Source organism: Alligator mississippiensis, chromosome 16 (assembly GCF_030867095.1).
Source record: "Alligator mississippiensis isolate rAllMis1 chromosome 16, rAllMis1, whole genome shotgun sequence".
NCBI lineage: Eukaryota > Metazoa > Chordata > Crocodylia > Alligatoridae > Alligator > Alligator mississippiensis.
In genome coordinates, this window is record NC_081839.1 from 1,541,084 (window position 1) to 1,561,403 (window position 20,320).

The 20,320-nt window shown below is 63.4% G+C and overlaps 2 protein-coding genes and 1 long non-coding RNA gene across 4 annotated transcripts; 2 read left to right on the forward strand and 1 right to left on the reverse strand.

Moving 5' to 3' along the window:
• The first annotated feature begins 156 nt into the window (after positions 1-156).
• Positions 157-5,640, forward strand: LOC132246585 (uncharacterized). The gene is made up of 3 exons (XR_009457982.1): positions 157-326; positions 727-947; positions 5,003-5,640. It is a non-coding gene; the product is annotated as an uncharacterized LOC132246585 (long non-coding RNA).
• Positions 5,641-5,694: 54 nt separating this feature from the next.
• Positions 5,695-14,209, forward strand: TMEM221 (transmembrane protein 221). Of its 2 annotated transcripts, XM_006271036.4 has the most exons (3): positions 5,704-6,319; positions 11,479-11,564; positions 11,870-14,209. In XM_006271036.4, exons 1-3 carry the CDS (start codon positions 6,024-6,026, stop codon positions 12,385-12,387), a joined length of 900 nt encoding a protein of 299 aa, XP_006271098.3. In that variant the 5' UTR covers positions 5,704-6,023; the 3' UTR covers positions 12,388-14,209. The 2 variants fall into 2 exon arrangements, with proteins under 2 accessions (XP_059575871.1, XP_006271098.3); XM_059719888.1 differs by lacking the exon at positions 11,870-14,209 and having other exon boundaries at positions 5,695-6,319; positions 7,122-11,563.
• Positions 14,099-20,312, reverse strand: BORCS8 (BLOC-1 related complex subunit 8). The gene is made up of 4 exons (XM_014604023.3): positions 20,192-20,312; positions 18,586-18,698; positions 15,275-15,339; positions 14,099-14,498 (listed from the first exon to the last, which is right to left on the reverse strand). Exons 1-4 carry the CDS (start codon positions 20,226-20,228, stop codon positions 14,387-14,389), a joined length of 327 nt encoding a protein of 108 aa, XP_014459509.1. The 5' UTR covers positions 20,229-20,312; the 3' UTR covers positions 14,099-14,386.
• Between the last annotated feature and the right edge of the window lie 8 nt (positions 20,313-20,320).

Consider the following 20,320-nt stretch of genomic DNA (forward strand, 5'->3'; position numbering starts at 1 on the left):
AGCGCGGCGCGGACGGCCGTCGGGTCCGCGGGGCGCCGCCCCCAGCCTGCCCATTGGGCCGCAGTTTGCCGGGCCGCCTTGCGATTGGAGGCGGCGGCGCGACACATTTGCATAGCCCCGCCCCGGCCCCTTGGCGGGGTGCCGCGAGCCCGCCGCGCCCGGGGGCAGCTGCTGCGGGCCGGGCCCGGGCCGGGCTGCGGCACCCCGCGCCCTGCTGCGGGGCACCGGGGAGCCTAGAGCTCGCGGGGCGCGTGGGGAAGAGACCCGCCCCTGGATGTCCCCGGGCGACCAGCCCCTGCCTCTCTGCACCTCGTCTGGCCCAGCCGGTGCGTTCATTGTAATGGGCGGCGGGCTTGTCTTCATGTGGTTTAAGCTGTGTGATGGAAAGTTTACGATAGAGGATGTGTATATATAACTCTCTCTCTCTCGATATATATAGAAATAGATTTTATTAAAAAACAATGGTATGGCCCAGCCCCTCCGTCCGGCAGGGGTGAGGGGGCCCGTGCACCCCAGTGGGGCTGCGGGGCATCACGAGGGAGGCTCCTGGGCAGGCCCCCGCAGCGTCACGGGTGAGAGGACAGGGGCCTGGGGGGCTCAGGGCACCCGAGTTGTGTCCCTGAGATTGGGAGTGTTGTCTTGCAGTCGGAGAAGAGGCTGAAAGACCTCAAGGCGCCTGGGGCCTAGACATGTCCCACCCTGAGGCTCCCCCCTGTTCCCCTCCAGGGCCTGAGACGGCACGGGCAACGGGACGCCGCAAACTGTTGTTAGTGTTCGCCGCTGCAGTCGCAGCCTCACAAGAGCAGGATGGCAATAATCCGGGGCCGAGTCACCGTGGAATTGCTGGGCCGGGGTGAGCTGCAGGGCCCCGAGCCAACCTCCCTGCCTCCAGCGCCCGGCATGGGCCAGCCTCCGACCCTGGAGCGCGGACAGCGGGGACGCAGCAGGTAACGCGCTGACCCTGACAGCTCTGTGGTCTCTGCCCGCTCGGGGCCCTGCCCTAGCCCCAGAGAGCAGCGGTTTACCCTGCCCTGCACCAGCTCGAATGTCTGTTCATGGGTGCGGCTCCAAAGGGTCAAGCCCGCACGGAGGGAACAGCTGGGCATAGCCGTACTACTGCCTTCCCAGCTCCGGCTCCCCCATACCAGACTGTGCAAGCAGCCTCGAGCCGGAGCCTTCCCCGGGGTAACAGAGGCAATGGGCTGCACTGATCGGATGGGTCCATCTGGGGGTGCCCCATGGAGCCCACACAGCTGTGTCAGGGTTGCAGGGGATGGCATCGACCATGCCAGGGTCACTGTCAGTCTGCCAGGCCCTTAATGCTACTACCTCTCTGATGGATCAACCATTTATAAACCCCCAGCGCAGCCTTTGCTGAGCCTGCATGCTAGCAAGACCCAAGGACCCTCAGTTTATACCCAGGCCCTTTTGCCGCAGGCTGCCAAGTGCTTTGGGGGAAAGCCAGGCTCTTCCCTTGCCTTTCCCTGGAGCGGAGGGAAGTGGCACCCTGCCCTGGCCTGCAGGAGTCCCGCTGGGACCAAACCAAGCAGAGACACTGTGAGGGCTCCTGCCCCACGAAGGGGAGACTGGGGGGCAGAGGCCTTCCCCTCCTCCCACCCGGTGCAGCCGTCACTGCTGTTTCCCAGCAGCCTGCTGATGAGGTTTCGCTTGGCGGGTAGCAGGCAATAACATCTGTCACCGCAGCGGCTCCCACCACAAGTGACGCACCTGCCGCCCGAGGGGAGCAGGGCAGGGTGATGCTCCAGGGGAGAGAGCTGCTGAGACTGAGTGCTGACACCTGCCCCAGCTCATGGCCTAAGGCTTAGAAGGGGCATGGCCAGAGCCGGCTCTCTGTGGCCAGCGGAGCCAGGACCAAGCAGCCCTGCCCTCTCTGTGCTATGTGCCAATTTGCTTCTACCAGCTGTGCCCAGCACGTGGATCACTACCTGAGGCACACTCAAGGCAGGTTCTGGCTCGGGGCATCACCTGACACTCTAGCAGACACCAGCTCAGATTGCACCTGGAGCTCGGGCCCTTGGAGAACCCCCCTCAGCCTTTCCAAACCCCCTTCCTCCCAGGCTGCGGCCAAGGGCTCTGCATCCCCTCCAGCCGCCCGCCACTAGCTGGAGAGATGGGGACTGGCAGACACAGGTGGAGCATGCATGGCACAGCAGTGTGACAGCAGTGAGCCCAGGCAGGCATGTGCCATGGCTGCGTGCTCGGGGGAGCTGCACCCCAGCGCAGAGCAGCAGTGCCGTGGTCCCGCGAGGCTCTCGCTCCAGTCTGAAACCAATGAGCCCCTTCTAGATGGGGGGAGGGGGCACCTGCAATGGGCCCCGGCTCTTGGACCAGGACTTGGGTGACCGGTTTCTCCTCCCAGTTGGGTCTGTGTCCTGCGGGGTGGCCGTCAGCACGCCCACGCCCCATGCCAAGCCAGCCTGTCCCCTCCCGTCCTCCACAGGGTTGGATGGCAGGGACAGTTTGTGACCCGGTGCCTGCACAGTGCCTGGCACAGCCCAGCGGGCTCCCAGTCTCTGGCCAACAATGCGCTGATCGTGATCGCTCCCTGGGCTGCAGGTTTGGGTGGAGCTGAGCTCTGGGCTAGGTGAGAAATGGGGCTTTTGGCAGAGTTTCGCTCTGAGTCCCTGGGCCTTTCCAGTCTGCCAGCTAGGGGAGGGCTTTGATCTTCTGGGGCATGAGGAGAAGAAAAGAAGCTTGTCCTCTACCCTGCCAAGTCTAAGCAGCCGGGCAGGCTAGGCATCGCCTGCACAGCCAGCTCTGCTGGGGCTCCACGAGGGCTTGTGAGCACAGACCCACTCACTGCCTGCCCCTGCCCACCCAGTGCCCACTGGCTCCATGCGCTGCAGGGCGGTAACGAGCTGTCCTGACGGCCCGGAGAGAGCAGGGTCCCTGGGGCAACACAACTGTTTACAGCAGCTACGTGGAACTGATGCAACTTCTGGGCTCCGGTTACATGAGAGGAGCTGCCTTGGCACCAGGTGGGATGTGGGATTAGAAAGGGCTTGTCAGGAAATCAGCTCCGTCCCCTGCCCCATGCAGGCTCGGCCGGCTCGCAGGGCTGGCATGCGCCTGCCTCCAGGGAGGGCTGGTGCGTAAGGACACCCCCTCCCAACAGCCGCGCTGGCAGCAGGGCTTCCCGGGACCCGGCCAGCACCTGGCCGTGGCTCTGTGCCCAGCCCCGCTCCAGGGAGCAGACCGACCAGGAAAATGCTCCCATGGGATGTACCAAACCAGCCCTGCCACAGTGGAGACTGAGCTCCAGCTCCTGCTCTGGGTGTGGGCGGGGGGCAGCTGGGCCTTGGGGCTGCCAGGCCAAGGACAGACTGTCCCCCTGCCAGCGGGGTGCGGGGTACAGCACATGGCAGCTGGAGCTCCTCCTGGACCCCAGGCCCAATCCTGGCAGGGCACGAGAGACCCGAAGCTGCTTCTCCCATCACAGAGGTGCAGCAATGGGGAGAAGAGGATGGGGTGAGGGGGGGAAGCCCACCCTGCCAGCAGCACTGGGGAAAGGGGACCTGGCATTGCCTCTAGGGCCGCGGCTGCTGCCTGCAAACCCCGGGATTTGCACAGGGCTGCAGAGTGCAATTAGCAGGCTGTTAATTAGCATTGCTCCTAATCTTAATTGATCCTGGAGATGGGTTTTATGGGGTGGGGGAGAGGCTGTGTTAGTGCCTATGCAATGACACCCAGCACCCTGGGGTCTTTAAAGAGCTGCTGTACCCAAGAACACCCCTGCCCTGGGCAGAGCTGGCACAGAGATGCCCCCGCCCGGACACAGATGTGGACACGGGACCTCCACCCGGCTGCCCACGGCCAATAGTCCAGCCACTCTGTTCTGGGCACCAGCACCAGAGGCAGCCACTGCCCAGGTGGATGCCTTTCCCTGGGGGTGCCTTGAGGAGTCTCCTGGAGGTGGGTCCAGCTGAAATCTGCCCCCGAGGGGCTGGGGTGGGGGGCTCCAGCCCTCACCTGCCATCTCTGTGTGTGTCTGGGGCAGCGAGTCCCAGCCAGGGGGGCTGCAGCACCCTGGGGTGCCTCGAGATCCTCTCAAGGGTGCCCTAGGGCACCACACAAGGCCAACACTGCTAGCTGTGCACGTGGTTCACAAGACAAGCCCAGATATTTCCAACAGGAGTCCGGGGCGCTCGAAGCACCCTGCCCCGCTGTGGGCTTGCTGAGCGTGTCACGACACCAGAATTGCTCTGTTGCTTTTCTGCAGTCCACAAGCGAGTGCGAGGGAGGAGCTGGCATTTTCCGAGGTGTCTCAAGTCCTGCAAAGGTTGAGAACCGCTGGCCTGGGGCTTCACCCTGGGCCTGCCCTGCTCGAGGCCTCACTGGAAAGTCTCTGGCTCCCTCTGGAGGCCTTTGCTCTGTAGTGGAGCCAGCGGGTCAAGGGCAAGGCCAAGCCCAAGGCCAAGGCCAAGGCCAGGAGCGAGCTCAGCCAGGCAGGAGAGGAGGATGCTGGGGGGGGGATGGGGGACACACACCTCCCTGAGATGGGAGAAGAGGAGCCGACACCCTCAGAGCCAGGCTGCAGCTCTGCTGGCTTTGGGGGCTGGGCTGGGGGTGAGGGACTGTCTCCAGGGGGGAGTGGGTGCTCCTTGCAGGAATGGCTCGGGGCCTTTCTGTGCCACTGGGTGCTCTGACCCTGCCCAATGGTGCAAAATGGACCAGGGAGAACCTGGCGGACCAGGGGGTCTCTGCTCCCCCTGCCACCTGTGCCCAGCTGACCACCCTCGGGGACGGATCCAGGCCCGGTGAAAGCTGCAACCATCAGAACTGCTTCTTTGGCCGTGTTTGGTGAGAAAACACTCCTGGGGTAGACTGGACTTGATTATAGCTTGCTTTATTCCTTCATGCAACAGCCTACCTGTCATTTGCCTATTAGCTCTTATCTAATTAATGAAGCCTTTCTGCTTAATATCGATGGAAGTGTCGTGTCAATCCTCTTAAAGCACTAAGTACCCCATTTTCATTGCAGCACTCGCCTGCAACCGCAGGGACCCGTGTGCATTCGCCCTGCCAGGGAGCCGCGCAGCCCCCCAGAGAGGCTCAGGGGCCTGGGCTGGCTGGTGGAGTCGGCCCCCATGAGCCAAGGGCCCCGACACCCCTGCTCTGCGGAAGGAGCCCTGCCATGGGGACGGTCCCCTGAGCCAGCGGCGCTGCAGCTGGGAGGACCGCTGCCAAGGGAAAGACCCTTCCCCTTCTCCCAGGCATTTCTGCTCCAGGACAAATTCAGGAGCTCCCAGGGCCCTGTGCCCGGCTGAGGCAGGCACCTCGGGGACCCGCTCCCCTTGCTCGCTTCTGGCATCATCCCAGAGGACACCACCGCCCCGCGCCAGCCCGCAGCAGGGAGCTGGCTACACCCCTGCTTCGTCCACACTTCACGCCTGAAGCTGGTTTTAAGCACTCCTTGCGCGGCTCAAAGCCAGGACTGTCCGAGTCCCAGCCACAGCTGCTGCCCCGCTGCCGTGGAAATCCCCGGTGTCCCGGGGTGCTGGGCCGGCGAGGGGAGCGCGAGGGCCCGGCTCGCGGAAGGACTCCGGCTGCCGGTGCCCCTCGCCCTGGCCGCACGCGGGGCAGCAGCTCTCGCGGGGGCGGCCCCAGGCCGGGCGGGACCCCGGGGCTCCGAGACATGCGGGGCGGGGGGGGGGGGCTGCGTGTGTGTGCACGTGTGTGCGCGCGTGGCGGGGGGTGCACGTGTGTGGGCGGACGCGTGAACGTGTGCGCGTGCACCTGTGAGTGCGCGCGCGCGCACGTGCCTCTGTCTGTGTGCACGCACGTGTGTGCGCCTGTCTCCCCGTGTGTGCGTGCACCTGTCGGTGCGTGCGTGTGCACCTGCGGCTCAGCGGGGGCATGTGACGCGGGTCTCTGCGTGTGCACGGGGGGTGCACGTGCGTGTGCCCGGGCGGGGCGGGGCGAGGTGAGGCGAGGCGGGGGCAGCTGCAGCCCCGCCCGCTCCGGCGCCCTGGCTCGGCGGCTCGGCCGGACTCTGCCCGGCCATGCGGGCCCCGTACCCGGCGCGGGCGCTGGCCGCGCTCGTGCTCTTCGGGGTGTTGGCCGCAGCCATGGCCGTGCTCGCCTCCAGCCTCATCTTCCAGCTGCAGGCGGGCCGGGAGCGGGGCCGGCCCGGGGCCGGGGCCGGGGCAGTGCCCGAGGGGGCGGCCGCCGTGCTCCTGCCGCTCTCGGCCGCGCTGGCCGCGCTCTGCCTCGTGCTCAACCTCAGCTGCCTCCTGCTCTGCCTCCTGCACGGCTACTGCAGCGCCGAGCTCTGCCGGGGCGACGCCGAGCCCGACAGGTACCGGGGCCGGGGCACAGCGGGGACCCGAGCAGCCCCGGGTTGGGGTCGGGCTCGCCCCCGGCGCTTGGGGGGCGACGGGGCTCCTAGCTGCTCGCCCGCCTCGGCCCTGCCCCGGGCAGAGCGGCGCAGGCCGGCGGGTGCGTGCCCCCTGTACCAGCTCCCCGGCAACGGGGGATTTCTGACTTGCCAGGACCAGGTGGAGGGGAGGAGCATTCAGCGAAGGGTTAACAACCTTCCCCGGGAGGGAGACCCCCTTTCTCCATGACCCCCCCTGCAGCCACCTCCCGGCTCCTGGGCACTGTGGGCCCCAGCAGGGGTAAGATAGCCCCTCCATGGGGCACCCAGGCACCTTCCCCGCCCCTTGGCTGTTCTCCAGGGCACTGGGCCAGGACTCGGGAGCTATGGGGGCCGTTCCCCACCCTGCCACAGACTCCCCAAGTAGCCTCGGCCAAATCCCTGCATCTCCTGCTGCATTTGCTTCCCTGCCCCCCATGAAATGGGAATGCTGGGGGCTGCGCCAGGGCTGAGGCACTGGGGTATTGTAGGGGTGCAGGGTGGGAAGCAGTGGGGTGAGGGAGATTCCTAGCAGCATTTCTAACCTGTCTCTGAGCAGGGAGACCTCCCCTCCTTCACAGGCCATGAGGCCAATGCCTGTGGGCTGTGACTCGTGGGGTGCCACTTAGTACCAGGTGTGCGCGCTTGTGCCCACCAACTTTATCAGCTGCCTTCACATCTGTCTGCACTAACCACTGGTATTAACACCTCCCCCCTTTAAACACCTGCTAATATCCTTGCGTAGATGCGTGTGTGACAGGAGTGTGTCTCGGACAGCGCTGCCTGCCTGGGAGAAACTATTGGAGCAGAAGCCCGGGGCTGGAGGGTCACCAGCACGAGCACCTGGTCCCCTCACAGCGCACAGGCTGAGAGATGCAATAAGTCGGTGGAGCCTTGGCTTTTTTAACCTCCTGCGATGGTTTCCAACCACCTGTCTGCAAGCACCTGGGGGGCCCAAGACCCCTAAATGGTACCAGAGCCCTCCTGCGGGTGATAGAGGCAGCAAAGTGCCTAACGTGCCCCCCAGCTCACGGGGTGACAACTGGGCAGAGAACCCAGGAGTCCTGCTGTCCTGCCCGTCCTGGGGCTGGCTCTGCCCTCGGCTACCGCAGCAGCGGTCAGCCTGGCTTCGTTCCCACCTCCAGCTGCTCCCGCCGGCTCTGGGTTCGGCAGAGAGCCTGGTTACCTGCAGCAGCAGCTGCCTGGGAGCCAGACCTTGTCCTTTCCCCTCCCCAAGGATGGCACCAGCCCCCCAGATTGCAAGAAGGTTTGACAACAGGAGGCACAGCGCCTGGAAGCAAGATCTGTGGGTGAAAGCCCAGGTCCGAAGCCTGGAGCCCACTCTTCCCCCTACCCCGGCCCTTGCCAGGCTCTTCTGCCTGCGTCCCAGGGCATTCAAAGGTGACCTGCAGGGAACAGACTGAGGCAGGGCCCTGGGTCATTAACCGCGACACAAGTCGACTTAATCATTACCAGCGGGTTTACTGCTGCACCAACACTTCTGGAAACACTGTCCTGCTCCCGTCCCCTCCCAGACTTGGGGCAGTTGAAGGCATCCTTAGTGCAGGGCTGAGTGGGCCTTGCTGGGCTTGGGAGGCAAAAATAACTGTTTTTTGCAAATATGAAGCTCTGAAATGCATCCGGGCGGTGGCTCAGTGACTCGGCGCCCTGCACAGCTCTGTCAGGGGCAGGTGCACAGCCCCACGGGAGATGGGGCCACTTGGGGAGCCCAGCACAGATCACAAGCGGGTCCCAAGCTCCAGCACCCATGGCACGGGGCACTGCAAAGCTGAGATCCAGCTTGGTGGTAAATGGACTCAAGTCAGTTCAACAGCCCAGAACAGTCCAACACGGGTCCGACTCGCCCAGAACTAGTGTCTCACTTCAGTCCTCGCAAGCGAGCATGTCCGATTCTGCAGACACGTCCCGTGGACACCTTGGACTTTGCAGAAACGGAGCTTCCTGCTGCAGGGTTGTTGGAGTGAAATATTCCCGACCCGTTGGAAACTCGGCTCAACACCTGGTGCCAACCTGGGCTCTCACGCTGCATTTCTGTCCAGAGTCCTGCCAGTCACCTCTAGGATGCTGGCAGAGCTGAAGCGGGCCAACCAGCTAATTAGACGGCTCCAAGCAAGCTCGTGCATGCAGGAGGGAGGGCGCCGGTCACACGTATGGGGTGGGGGCTGTGATTCAGTAGAGCCTGGGGGTCGTGGCGGTCACTGCCTGAGTGCAGAGCACGTGCCGTCCGGAGATGCATGCGCAGGGGAGCACGGAGGAGTGGAGTACCATCCTGCCCTCCGTGCAAAGCATCAGCGAGACCATGGCTGGATCCTGTGTCTGAGCTGCAGAGAGAAAGCCGTTGCATTAGCAAGGGCTCAGCCGGTGGGAATCCTGCCTTCCCGTGTGAGCAGAGAAAGGTGCCACGAGTTTGGTTAGTGCAAGAGGTCGGGGGCGGCCGGCGATTCCTGGTGGCAGAGGGCAGTCTGATGCCTCTGACAGAGGCAGGGCAAGTCCCTGCTCCCCACAGGGCACCTTGGCCCATTCGGGGTGAAGAAGGTTGCTCCCAGAATGATTTGCCCCGAGCAGTTTGCACCACTGCCTCACCCAGCTCCTCAGGGCCGTGGGGGCTGCCACGGCTCCGCCAGAGTCCCCACGTGAGCCCAGAGGACGACGGGCCCCGGAGAGGCAGCCTGTCCCCGGCGGGCCGGGTTCTGCTCTCGCTTTCACTAGCTGACCCGGTGCAGGACACTTGGTTTGCACCTCTGGCTCCCACCTGCAATGTTGGGGGGGAATCGGGTCCCCCTCCCGCGCAGATGCGTGCGTGTGCACTTGTGCATGTGCCTGTGCGTGTGCGGAGCCGTCCGACCATTTCGACGCTGTCCATTTGCAAACGGCGCCCAGCCCCTGCAGCGGCCGATGCTGCTCCTGTACAGACATCTCGGCAGGAAAGAGTTAAGGGGGCAGCTTGGCCCCGGCGAGCCCCGAACGGCACCTCCCTATTGTGCCCCAGCCCCGGGTCATTAGGGATCCGCTCACGTCCCAGGCTCTTTCCCACGCTGGGCCTGTCACCCTGAATTAGTGCTCCAGTTTCCAGCTCGGCGCTCAATAGCCCCAGCCGGGAGCCCGTTCCTCCCCTCCCGCTAATCCCCCAATCATGTAATTAATAACACAAAGTGGCTTCTCTTCCCCAACGAGCCGCGCGGCGCGGGAGCTCAGCCAAGGTCTATTAGCGGCTCCTGACGCCTGGCAGCGACATGTTTAAGGACAACAACAGATGGACCAGGAGAGAGCGGGGGCAGCCTCGTCCCCCTGCACCGCCTCGGCCTGGCCAGGGCTGGGGGCTCCTCTCCGGTTGGCTCTGCCTTGCCTGCGGCCCCAGGCCGGGGCGCACATATGGGGATCAGTGCCACTGCCCGCCGAGGGCCTGGCCCTCGGGGCACCCGGCTTCTCCCCAGTGGGAGAACAAAGGAGGCGCTGCAGCCCCATCCCCTACAGCTAGCTGCTCCTCTCCCGGTCCCTGGGCCACCCCTCCACAGGCCCTGCTCTTCCTGCCCCCCAGGGCGAGGCTCCCAGCTGAAGGCAGGTCCATGGTGCAAGGCGCTGGGCTGGGTCTGGCCCCGCTCCCCGTGCGGAGACGTCCACCCTGCCGCAGCCACGACCTGGCCGTATGCTGCCAGTGGGAAGCCAGGGGCTGCCTGGCCTTTGGAAGCGGAGCTCCCTTTCACCCTGGGGTCAAGGTCGTGGGGCTCCCTGCCAGGCAAGCACGCAGTGCTGGGGATGGATCCGGGGCTTCACCCCAGGGGGACGCTGGCTCCGCACCTCGTAGTAGCGGCTGATGGTCCCAACCGAGGGCCGCATCTGCCAGCCCCTGCCCCGGTGCTTGCGAGGCCAGTTGTGTTGCGAACGACCAGGCCCCGCTCGCACAACTAGCCGGGACGCCGGCTCCGTCAGCACGAGCGGCCTCCTTGGCCAGAACTGGAGCGCGGAGGTCCTCGAGGTCACGGCGAGGAAACAAATGATCCAGGGCAGCGCTGGCGCGGCGGACAAGAACGGCTATTCATTGAGCTCTCCTGGTCTCTGGAGCAATGAATGCTTTCTGCCGAGGTGGGCTGGGGCAGACGGAAAGGGACGGCATGTGCGGGCAGGAGCGGCGCGGCCTCGCCAGCTGGAGCGAGCTGAACGGTCAGAGCGGGAGGGTTCAGCTGCTCTTGTGCGGAGCATGAAATGGAGACGGAGAAAGGAGCAGGGCCTGGGATACGTGCACACGTGAGGCAGAGCTCTTGCAGGACGCGCCTGGAGACACCGGGCCTGGGCTCCGAGCCATGCAAAGACACTAACCCAGAGGAAGAAAGTACACGGGACCTTGCCTGACTCACTGAGGCTCTTCCCTCTCCAGGGGTTTGTTAAAGGAAGGAGAGACCGGTGCCCTCACGTGACCTCCCTGCTCCTGCCTCTCCACTCCTTGAAATCGCCATTCAAAAGCCTTGAAACTTGCCCGCCTCTGAAAACCCGAGCTGGTAAAACAGGACCCGTCCCAGGCAGAGACGGAGCGATCTCGTGCAGCAAGGCCGGCTGGGAACCCAAGGCACAGATAAACACGTGGCCCCATTTCATGGAAGCGTTTGGTTTCCGTGGCTCGGTGACGTCTCCATTGGACTCCCCGTGCTCCAAATGCTTTTGTCGCGTTTCAAAGCCGTCCCGAGCTGGGAAGCTGGAGCATGAACACAGGCGGGTTGGAAGGAAAGACCGTGACAGCTCAGAAAGGTGCTAGCCTCCAACATGGTGGAGACAGCCCCTTTCCCAGCAATACCAGTGCTCCCATCAGAAACCCCTCTGCAGACGCACCTTGTTAGCGGGGCCGGGTCTGAGCCAGCCGTGCCCTGGCAGAGGTGGCTGGGAGGCAGGCACTGGTCACCATGGGCCCCTTGGCCAAAGGGGGTTGATGCCCACTTAGGGCTGAACCCTTTTAGGGCTGTCCGGCATTGCGAGGGGGTTGCGTTTCGGGCTGATGCTCAGCCAACACAGCGACGGCTGAGGGAATGGGCAGGGGAAGGGCAGAAAGCCTGCCCTGCACACAGACCATGATGGTTCTCCTCTTGCAGGGCCGACTGGTTCCTCCTGGACAGCCGGACCGTTCGCCACGTGGCTGTCGGCTTGTTCTGCTGTGGAGTCTCCATCTACTTAACAGGCAAGTGCTGCCGTCCCCCTGCAAACCCCAACAGCCTGGTCCTGGGGCGCACGGCCCCGGTGCAGGCAGCACGCGCGTCTGATCCAGGCTGCGTCCTGCCCCTCGCGCCAAGCCGCTGCCTGCAGACCAGGAGCAAAGGATTTTCCCTTTGCAGCGTGTCCCCGGGCTCCCTGGGGCCAGGCGATTCCCTTGGTGGGGAAGCAGGAGTTTGCCACGCGACCCCTGGAGAACCTGGTGGCCAACCGCCTTGGCGAGCAGCAAGGCTGTGGCAGCCTCTGCGCTGACACCTTCTCCCTCCCTTCCAGCTCTTGCCATCTACATGCTGCTGCTCTTTGAGATGGAGACGGGCATCACCGGCGCCTGCATCCTGTCCTCGGGCATCCTCGTCCTGCTCATCACGGTGACGCACGCCCTGGTCCGGGCCAAGCAGGTGGCGCGGCGTGGCCGGACCCAGCTTTCCCACACCCTGTACGAGAACGACTCTGCCCAGCACAGCGAGGTTCCCGCCCGCCACCTCAACAACAGCAAGAACGTGGCTGTGCCCCGGCCCCGGCCCGAGATCCACCGGGAGTTTTCCTACCCGCCGTTCCTGGAGCGGAAGGCGCCCCTTGCCTCGCCAGCCAGCAGCACCGTCAGCTCGGCAGGGAGCCCTGGGGCCCTGCCTGAAGGGAGCTGCAGCCTGCCCAGGACCCACCGGACGCTGTCGGCGGAGTCCGGGCTGCTGCAGGCGCAGGGCAAGCCCTGGAACGGGGTCACGCAGGAGATGAAGAACGTTCTGGCACGCAAGCCGGTGGCCGCAGGGAAGGATTCGACCCTGGTGTGAGCCCGGAGCAGGAGCGTTTGGCCCCGGTCAGCCACCTGCCCCACCGCCCAGGCCGGCATCTCTCCTGGAGCTCACGCCAAGCTGGTCCCAGCCCAGCCCAGCCCAGCCCATCCCCGGCCTCCCTAAACCTACGTGATGTGGGGGAATCAACTGACTTGCCACGAGAAGGGACTTGGCTCCACTCCCTGCCTCCTCCTCCCACCCAGAGGGGTTTGTGGGGGCACAGACAGCTCTATCTGCCTCCTATCACTGGCTGGCAGCTCCTGCCCCAGCCCTCTCCCACCGGGGCCTTCGCTGCTGCTAGCCAGCTTGGCAACAGGCTGCCCGCTCACAGACGGGGCGCTGGCTCTGCAAGGCCACAGCCTGGTGCCACCAGTGCTCCATCGTGCAATGCCTCTAACCCTCTCCACAGTGGGGCAGGAGCAGGGCTGTCTGGACGGCCCTTTGGAGCCCTGGAGTGACCAGTGAGGGGCTGTTGCAGGGAAAGGAGTTTTCATCAGGGCCTCAGCACCCCACCTTTGCCCCTTCTCGCTGTTGTCCAACGCTTGCCAGGCTCCCAGCACCCTTGCCCCTTGGCTGAGGGCTGCCCAGTGCCCATCTCAGGGCACCAGATGATCTTTCAGCAGAACGCCAAGACCTGAGAGCTCAGGCATTTTGGAGGCTGAGACCCAGCCAGAAATACCCTGCAGGGCAGCCTGTAACCACTGAGGAGCCGGGAAGGGCCAGTGCAAAATAAACCATGCTCTCCCTTTGCAGCACACAAGTCTCAGCAACTGCATCAACCAAAGGAGGGACAGCCGGCGAGGCTGCAGCACTGATGCCCAGCGCTTTCAGCCTGGAAACAGGCACAGGCCAGAGGCTCCCGAGCAAGAGCAGGCTGACCAAGCAGCAGGCTCTGCAGAAGGTGGGGATGTCTCACCAGTGGCTCCAGAGAGCACCGACCTGGGCTGCAGGCAGAGGAAGGCCAGGCTTGTCTGCAGTCAGGAGCTGGCAGGAGGACTTGTGGCTTGCGGGGCAGCAGAGCTGAAAGAAAACAGCCCACCAGGCGATTTGGACGTCAGCACTTGGAGAAAGGACAGAACATACCAGGCTTCTTCCAGCGCTGCTGCTAAACCAGGGCGTGGGTGCGATGGAGGTTAAGCACGGCCCGTGGAGATACGGCTGTGGCCTGCCCCCTTCGCTAGCAGGTGTCAGCCAGCCAGGCCCCCAGGGACGGGGGCACCACAAGCTCCGGTGCCACGTTCCCCATGAAACGTGAGAGCTGGAAACACTCCTTGGGGTTTAGGTGAGGGGCAGCTGCTGGCAAACCAGCAGCATAGCAAAGCAAGGGAGCCCACAGCCACAACCATCCTCCTGCCCAGAGCTTGGCACTGCCAGCCTCAGCTCTGAAGCAGGGGCAGGACATTCAAAGCCAGCAGGGAGGTGGCAAGGGCAGCCAGGAGCCGGCTGTGCTGTTGAGGCCCTGGGGGAGGGAACACGCCAGACTCAGACCAGCCAGTGCCAGACACTTTAGTAGCTTTGCTCAGGCTGCAATCAGAGCAAATCCTCCAGCTCCACCAACCAGCGCCACAATCAACCCCCGCCCCTGACAGCCATACAAGCGCCAAGTGACAAGCCCCCAATCCAGCCCTTCACCCTGCTTCTCTCCCCCTCACCCCGGCTGTTAGTACAGGATGCCAACATCATGCAGCACACGTCCACGAAGGAATGCTACCAGCCAGCAAAACAACCCCGTTTTTAATCCCAAGGGGCTGTGTTATGCTGCAGCGAACCCTTTGTAAACAGGCTGTTTTCTTTGCCAAGTAAAGCGAATCTCAGCTTCCCTGCTGCATGAGCCACTCGTTCTATTAAATACTAGCAGGAGGTTGTGTTACTGCCAGAACTGCTCAGCCCGTTTGCATGTGGCAGCGTGAAAGTCGCAGAAGCCTCTGGCCGGCAGAACAGATGTTGCTGGGACCCGGGCAGGCGGTCAGCAGCACTCGGGGTCAGGTGCCCTGCGCTACCTGCGGCCCTGCGCTGCGTTCAGCCGATCCTTCATGGCGATGGCCTGCTTGAGCAGCCCGTCGATGCTCTTGAAGTACACGCTGCTGTCCGTCATGTTCTTTATGGCACTGCAACAGGTGGGGCAGGAGGGAGAGGAGGCGGTTAGGAGCTTTGGGGCTGCGCTGCAGTAGAAAACACGTGCTGCCGGGCGAGGGCATCGCTCACGAGGAGCTCCAGCCTCATGCAGCACTTGGCACCTTCCAGTGCTAGCGAGTGGGTGGATTTGCTGGGAAGGACCGACAGGCCCATGCTGCACCGAAGGCAGTCGGTGCTGACAGTGCCCTCCTGGCCCTCCTCTCTCTGCTGAGGTGAGGCCAGTTAGTGCCAGCTGGGGCTTGACTCACCCCTGTCTTGCACCTACGTCAGTCTGAAGGGAGCGGACACTGCCCCCAGCCCCATTTCTGTAGTGCCGATGCTCATTCTGCACCGGTGCGAATGGCTTCGCGTGGCCCATGGCAATGTTGACCTGTGCCATCTGGGAGCGTGCAGAGGTGTCTTTTTTGGAGCTCTTGGCTCAACAGAGACATGCTTGGTTCCCTTAGAGGGTTTTACACCCCCTCCCCAACAGGTTACTCATCAATTCAGGAGTAACCCACAAGGACTCCTGTCGCTAGCAGCTGGGAGGGCACCCTCAGCACAGAGCTGAGCCACGGTCTGTCAGCGGGGTTCGAGCACCCATGTGCTGGAGCTGCGAAGACACCAGCACCCTGAGTTGGGGAGTAGGAGCGGGGAGGGTGAGCTGGAGACTTGGCCTCAGCCTTGACCAGCTCCTCCTGCTTACGCAGGGTGGGGCCGTTGCCCAGGGAAGTGCAGTCTCCAAAGTCTTGCTAGCCCTGTCACGTACCTGCAGGCGTATTCCACGGTGTAGATGGCCCCTTGGCTCTGCTCCTCCCAGCTCTGCATGTCTGACTGCAAGGCAATCACAGAGAAAACAGAATGAACCTTGTGTCACAAAAAGCAACAGGGCTGATGCCTGCAGGCCAGGCAAACGCCTTCCCCGTGACCCACACGGCCCACACCCAGGTCCTCCGTGTACACCTACGTGACACCTTGGGACAGCGCTGCCGGTCCAACGGGGAGATGTGCTCAACCCAAGTTCAGGGCAGCCGTGGCCACAATGAGTCATTTGTGTGCCTTGCTCAGAAGCAAGTGGCCTTCCCCTGCCCTGACCCAGGGGCTCAGTACTGACCCTCTGCTCAGCAGGGAGGACTGAGGTGGGAGGTCAGGGTGAAATGGGGCTGGGGGAGAGGATGGGAGAGCAGGTCCAGCAGAGGGGTGGCCAAGCCACATCACTCCCCGAGCAGCCTGCCTTTGGTCTCCGCTTGTTTCACACATTGCTCGTGTCTGGGGCCAGGTTGTGATGCCTGTTTCCAGCACTCTCGATGCTTCCTGGGGCTTTCATGCCCTTCATTAGGAACAGGAGCCGCCCCCCCCCCCGAGCTCCGGACTTCTTAATCTCCTCTCAATGCCCTTTCTTAGAACTCCCAGGACAGCTCCTCGGATGCAGTTAATCACTAAAGCCAGCTAATGATATAGCCGAGCGCTAACAATGAATTACGGGAGCACAGCAGCAAATTAATGAGGAGTCCTGGGCTCCTGTGAGATCAGGGGAAAGGCAGGAGCAGGGCTTAGCAGCCCAGTGCCGGCACCGGGGAGCACCCGGCCCCGCGTCGCCCGTATCTTATCAGCGAGGAGTTAAGTGTTAAGTCTGCCTGGAGAGTTGGAGATGCAGGAAGGTATTAAGATGATTTTAATCAATCAGAGAAGTTGCTTGTTGTGCTGGCACAGAGGTCACCTTCTCCCTGCACCAGCCTTCCCCACGCCGTGCCCCACCCCACTTTATCCCTATCTTTAAAGCCCCTGGGAATGTCTAAGCCCACATCTCCACAGACAGGGACGGAAAGCGGATTACCTCCCTCTAATCTGCCCCCAGCCTGTGCCACATTTTCCCTTGCAGCACGTTTCTTTGCATCGTGGCCACTTGAGTTTTAAATTGTCTGAGTAATGGGGCTTCCAACACTTTCCTTGGGAGACCATTCCTGGGTCTGCTGTGGGTCCCTAACCAGAGCCGGTGCCACAGCAAAGCTTGAGCCGCTAGGCAGTCGACTCTCGAGGGGACACGAAAGGTTGCCCTGTCGTGGACCAGCGACCTCAGGCCACCGCTGCAGCAAAGCTTCCTTTGATCCATCCCCCTGAGCCCCAGTGCTGTTGCTACGAACATGCCTCACTAGACCGGGAAGCTGATTTCTTGACATCGAGTGTCCTTCCCACCACAGCGCGGCACTTGCAAAGCCTCCCTTTGCTTTAAGTCTTTTTAGAAGTAACAAGAAACAAAAGTCACGAGGCAGAGGCAGGTTTGAGCTAAATCAGCCCTGACAGCGGGTGCCTGGAGCGCAACCGGCCTGACACCCTCAGCCTGCGCAAACCCGCGAGGCCTGCATGGAGCCGACGGGCCCTGGCAGAGCAGATGACAGAACCCGTCCAGATCTTGTTAAAGGTGCCGGCAGTGATGATGGCTGAGCCCTTCTTCATTTCAAACAGCCGCTTGTGAACGGAGTAATCAAGTGAGCACGAGAGAGAGCAGACGAGCCAGCCTGCCAGCAGAGACCTTGTTAGGGGGAGCCGGCGGGAACGCTCGGCACCTGGAACCCGTTGGTCAGCAGGGAAGAGTTTAAACACAGCTTATACCCGACTCGCAGGGAATGGATCCCAGCCAGCTGGGGCACCTGAGACCACGGCAGACACCACACTGTGTGGCTTATTAGAAACTGTTCCCTGTTGAGCCCCAGGGACAGGGGTCGAGCCAAGCTGAGGTGGTGCAGCGACAGGTCACAGTAGGTGTCTGTGTAGCCGTCGCTGCCCTGATGCAATGAATCCTTCTTTTTTCTCCATCTCCCCGCTTCTTCGCTCTACCACTGACAGCGGGGAGGAAACCTGGGAACTATTCTAGAGACCAGATGCAACACAGGCTCAGCCTGCGGTGCCTGCTCTGCTCTCAGGTACTCCTGGTTTACTGGCAGCACCCTGGAAGCCACGGGCGTTATGAAGACATGCATCAGCGTCCAGCCAGGTGGGGAAAACCACCATCCACCCCATGGGATTGCTGGGAACAGACTGGGACCCAGGTTCACCATCCTGGAGCTGCTGACACCGGCCAAGTGCAGTCCAGGCCGAGGACTACCTCAGACGTATGCTGCAGCTGAGGAGGGTGGGACACACTTGTGGCTACGTGTTGTCCCGGATCCTCTCGGGACCTCACGTCACTCGTCTGCGGTGACCCCAGTGTCAGGCCACCAGGACAGACAAGGCTGAGCTCAGACGTGTCTACGCTGTGTGCCAACACCTACAGCTGCAACTTTAGCATGGAGAGGGACCAGTGGTGGGGGCTTTGGCTGCCTGACCCACCTGGCTGCCAGGTCGAAAGGAGGTAAGAAACACCAGCCACTCTCGTCCAAGGCCTCGAGACGGCAGCAGCCAGGAACGTGGCCCCAAGCGGAGTCTAGAGAGGCAGCCCAGCTCTGCAGGGAAGGGGGAGAAACCAGGGACCCAAGAGGCATCCCGCCTGGATGCGCCCACAGTCTAACACTACCCTGCGCCTGGCTCTCGTGCTGCCGTCCTCCTGGGTGGCGGGCCTATGCCCCCTCAGCAATGGCAGCCGACCTCTTCCTTCTGCCGGGCTGGCCAGATGGTTTGCTCCATTCCCTGTTGCTCAGGGCACGTTCCCTGCAACCGGGGCTACGTGGATTAAATCAAAGTGAGCAACAGCTCAGGAACAACGCTACAAGCGTGTCCCCGCTCCCAGCAGCATAGCCCGGCCAGGCCTGCGCGTGTAGCACGGGAACCTCTGCAGCCCTCCCCGCACGGACACGTGCTCAAGCGTGCCTGGGAGAAGCCAATAAATAATTGAATACTAAAGTGCCACAACTCCGGTTCATTCGGATGCCCAGGCGATGAAGTAAAGGTAAGAAACGGGGCCTGACAGGGCATTCGCACAGGCCCGAGGCAGCGAGCTACTCCTGTAGCGGTGTTCCTACTGAGCTCCGACGGGCAGGGGAGGCGGCAGGGCCGGCACCGAAGCACGTGCCGTCCGTGTGCACCCGGGCAGGGCAAGCGCGCAGCTGCGGGCTGCTATTTCCGGCTCCGAGCGCGACTCACCTTGTGCTGGGCCAGCTCAGGCAGCGACCGCCTCACGTGCTCCTGCAGCCGGTACAGCGCGACCGACGGCTCGTTGGCCAGGACGTACATGCTCTCGGTGAACTTGTCTGTAACTAAGGGGAGGGCAGCGCCTGGTTATGCCACGCGGGCAGAGCCCCGGCCTCCGAAATCGCTCGCCCTCCCGCTGCCGCCTCACAGCGCCAGCCGAGCACGCGCAGACGTCTGCCTCCGAGCTCGCCTCGGCCCCGGCTGCGACAGCGCCAGGGTTTGCCTGGGCACGCCGGCTGGCCCCAGGCCCGCCCCTTCCCCTTCCCCACGCACGAGCCCCGGTCCCAGCTCGCGAGCTCAGCAACCTGCCAGCCCTTCATCTTTCCCCCTCGAGCCGGAAAAGCCCCGCGCCCCCGCACTTCCCCTTCCCCTAACGGCGCCGTGCAGCGCGCACCGCAGGCAGCTGCCACCAGCAGCTGTGGATCGATCCCTCCTGGGTGTGAAACGCAAATGCAAATACAAGTGCCGGGCGCTTCCCGCAGCGAGTCGGCCGCGAGCTGCCCGCTTCCTCTCGGTAACGAAATTCAAGCGTTTTCACCGGTCCCTTTTTAAGGGAACTGGTTTTGTTGTCCGGCTTCTGTTTAGCCGGCGAGAGCTTGCGTTGCCGCGGCGGGGAAGTGCCCAGCTTTGCTGACGCGACCGTGTGTGTGTGCGTGTGCCCGCCGGGGCGCACCGCGCTGGGGCGGGGAGATGCCCCTTGACCCCTGGGGGTGACACCCCCTTGACCCTTAGGAGTGTGACACCCCCTTGATCCTGACCCCTGGGGGTGACACCCCCTTGACCCTTAGGAGTGTGACACCCCCTTGATCCTGACCCCTGGGGGTGACACCCCCTTGACCCTTAGGAGTGTGACACCCCCTTGATCCTGACCCCTGGGGGTGACACCCCCTTGACCCTTAGGAGTGTGACACCCCCTTGACCCCTGGGAGTGTGACACCCCCTTGACCCTGACCCCTGGGAGTGACACCCCCTTGACTCCCGGGAGTGACACCCCCTTGACCCTGACCCCTGGGAGTGTGACACCCCCTTGACCCCTGGGAGTGACACCCCCTTGACCCTGACCCCTGGGAGTGTGACACCCCCTTGACCCCCGGGAGTGACACCCCCTTGACCCTGACCCCTGGGAGTGTGACACCCCCTTGACCCCTGGGAGTGACACCCCCTTGACCCCCGAGGTGACACCCCCTTGACCCCTGGGAGTATGACACCCCCTTGATCCTGACCCCTGGGAGTGACACCCCCTTGACCCCTGGGAGTGTGACACCCCCTTGACCCTGACCCCTGGGAGTGACACCCCCTTGACCCCTGAGGTGACACCCCCTTGACCCCTGGGGGTATGACACCCCCTTGACCCTGACCCCTGGGAGTGACACCCCCTTGACCCCTGAGGTGACACCCCCTTGACCCCTGGGAGTATGACACCCCCTTGACCCTGACCCCTGGGAGTGACGCCCCCTGCATCCCTGACGGTGTGACACCCCGGACCCGGACCCTTGGGAGTGTGACACCCCGGACCCGGAAGCTGCCCCCCGCCCCCGCCGGGCGCGGCGCCCGCTACCTTTCTTCACTTTGAGCTGCATCTCCGGCTCCTCCATGGCGGCCGCCGCCGCGGAACAGCCCGGACGGCGCCAGACGGACGCCGGCTCCAGACCGGAAGTCCTCCGCCGCCGCTTCCGGCGCGTGGTGC

Bases quoted from the DNA above. Each gene is read 5' to 3' on its own strand.
- TMEM221 (XM_059719888.1), top strand. From the start codon at position 6,024: ATGCGGGCCCCGTACCCGGCGCGGGCGCTGGCCGCGCTCGTGCTCTTC. The intron at 6,320-7,121 runs GTACCGGGGCCG...ATCCTTGCGTAG, and splicing joins GGCGACGCCGAGCCCGACAG to ATGCGTGTGTGACAGGAGTG.
- BORCS8 (XM_014604023.3), bottom strand. From the start codon at position 20,228: ATGGAGGAGCCGGAGATGCAGCTCAAAGTGAAGAAAG. The intron at 15,340-18,585 runs GTGAGTCGCGCT...ATTGCCTTGCAG, and splicing joins CTGAGCTGGCCCAGCACAAG to TCAGACATGCAGAGCTGGGA. The intron at 14,499-15,274 runs GTACGTGACAGG...CACCTGTTGCAG, and splicing joins ACCGTGGAATACGCCTGCAG to TGCCATAAAGAACATGACGG.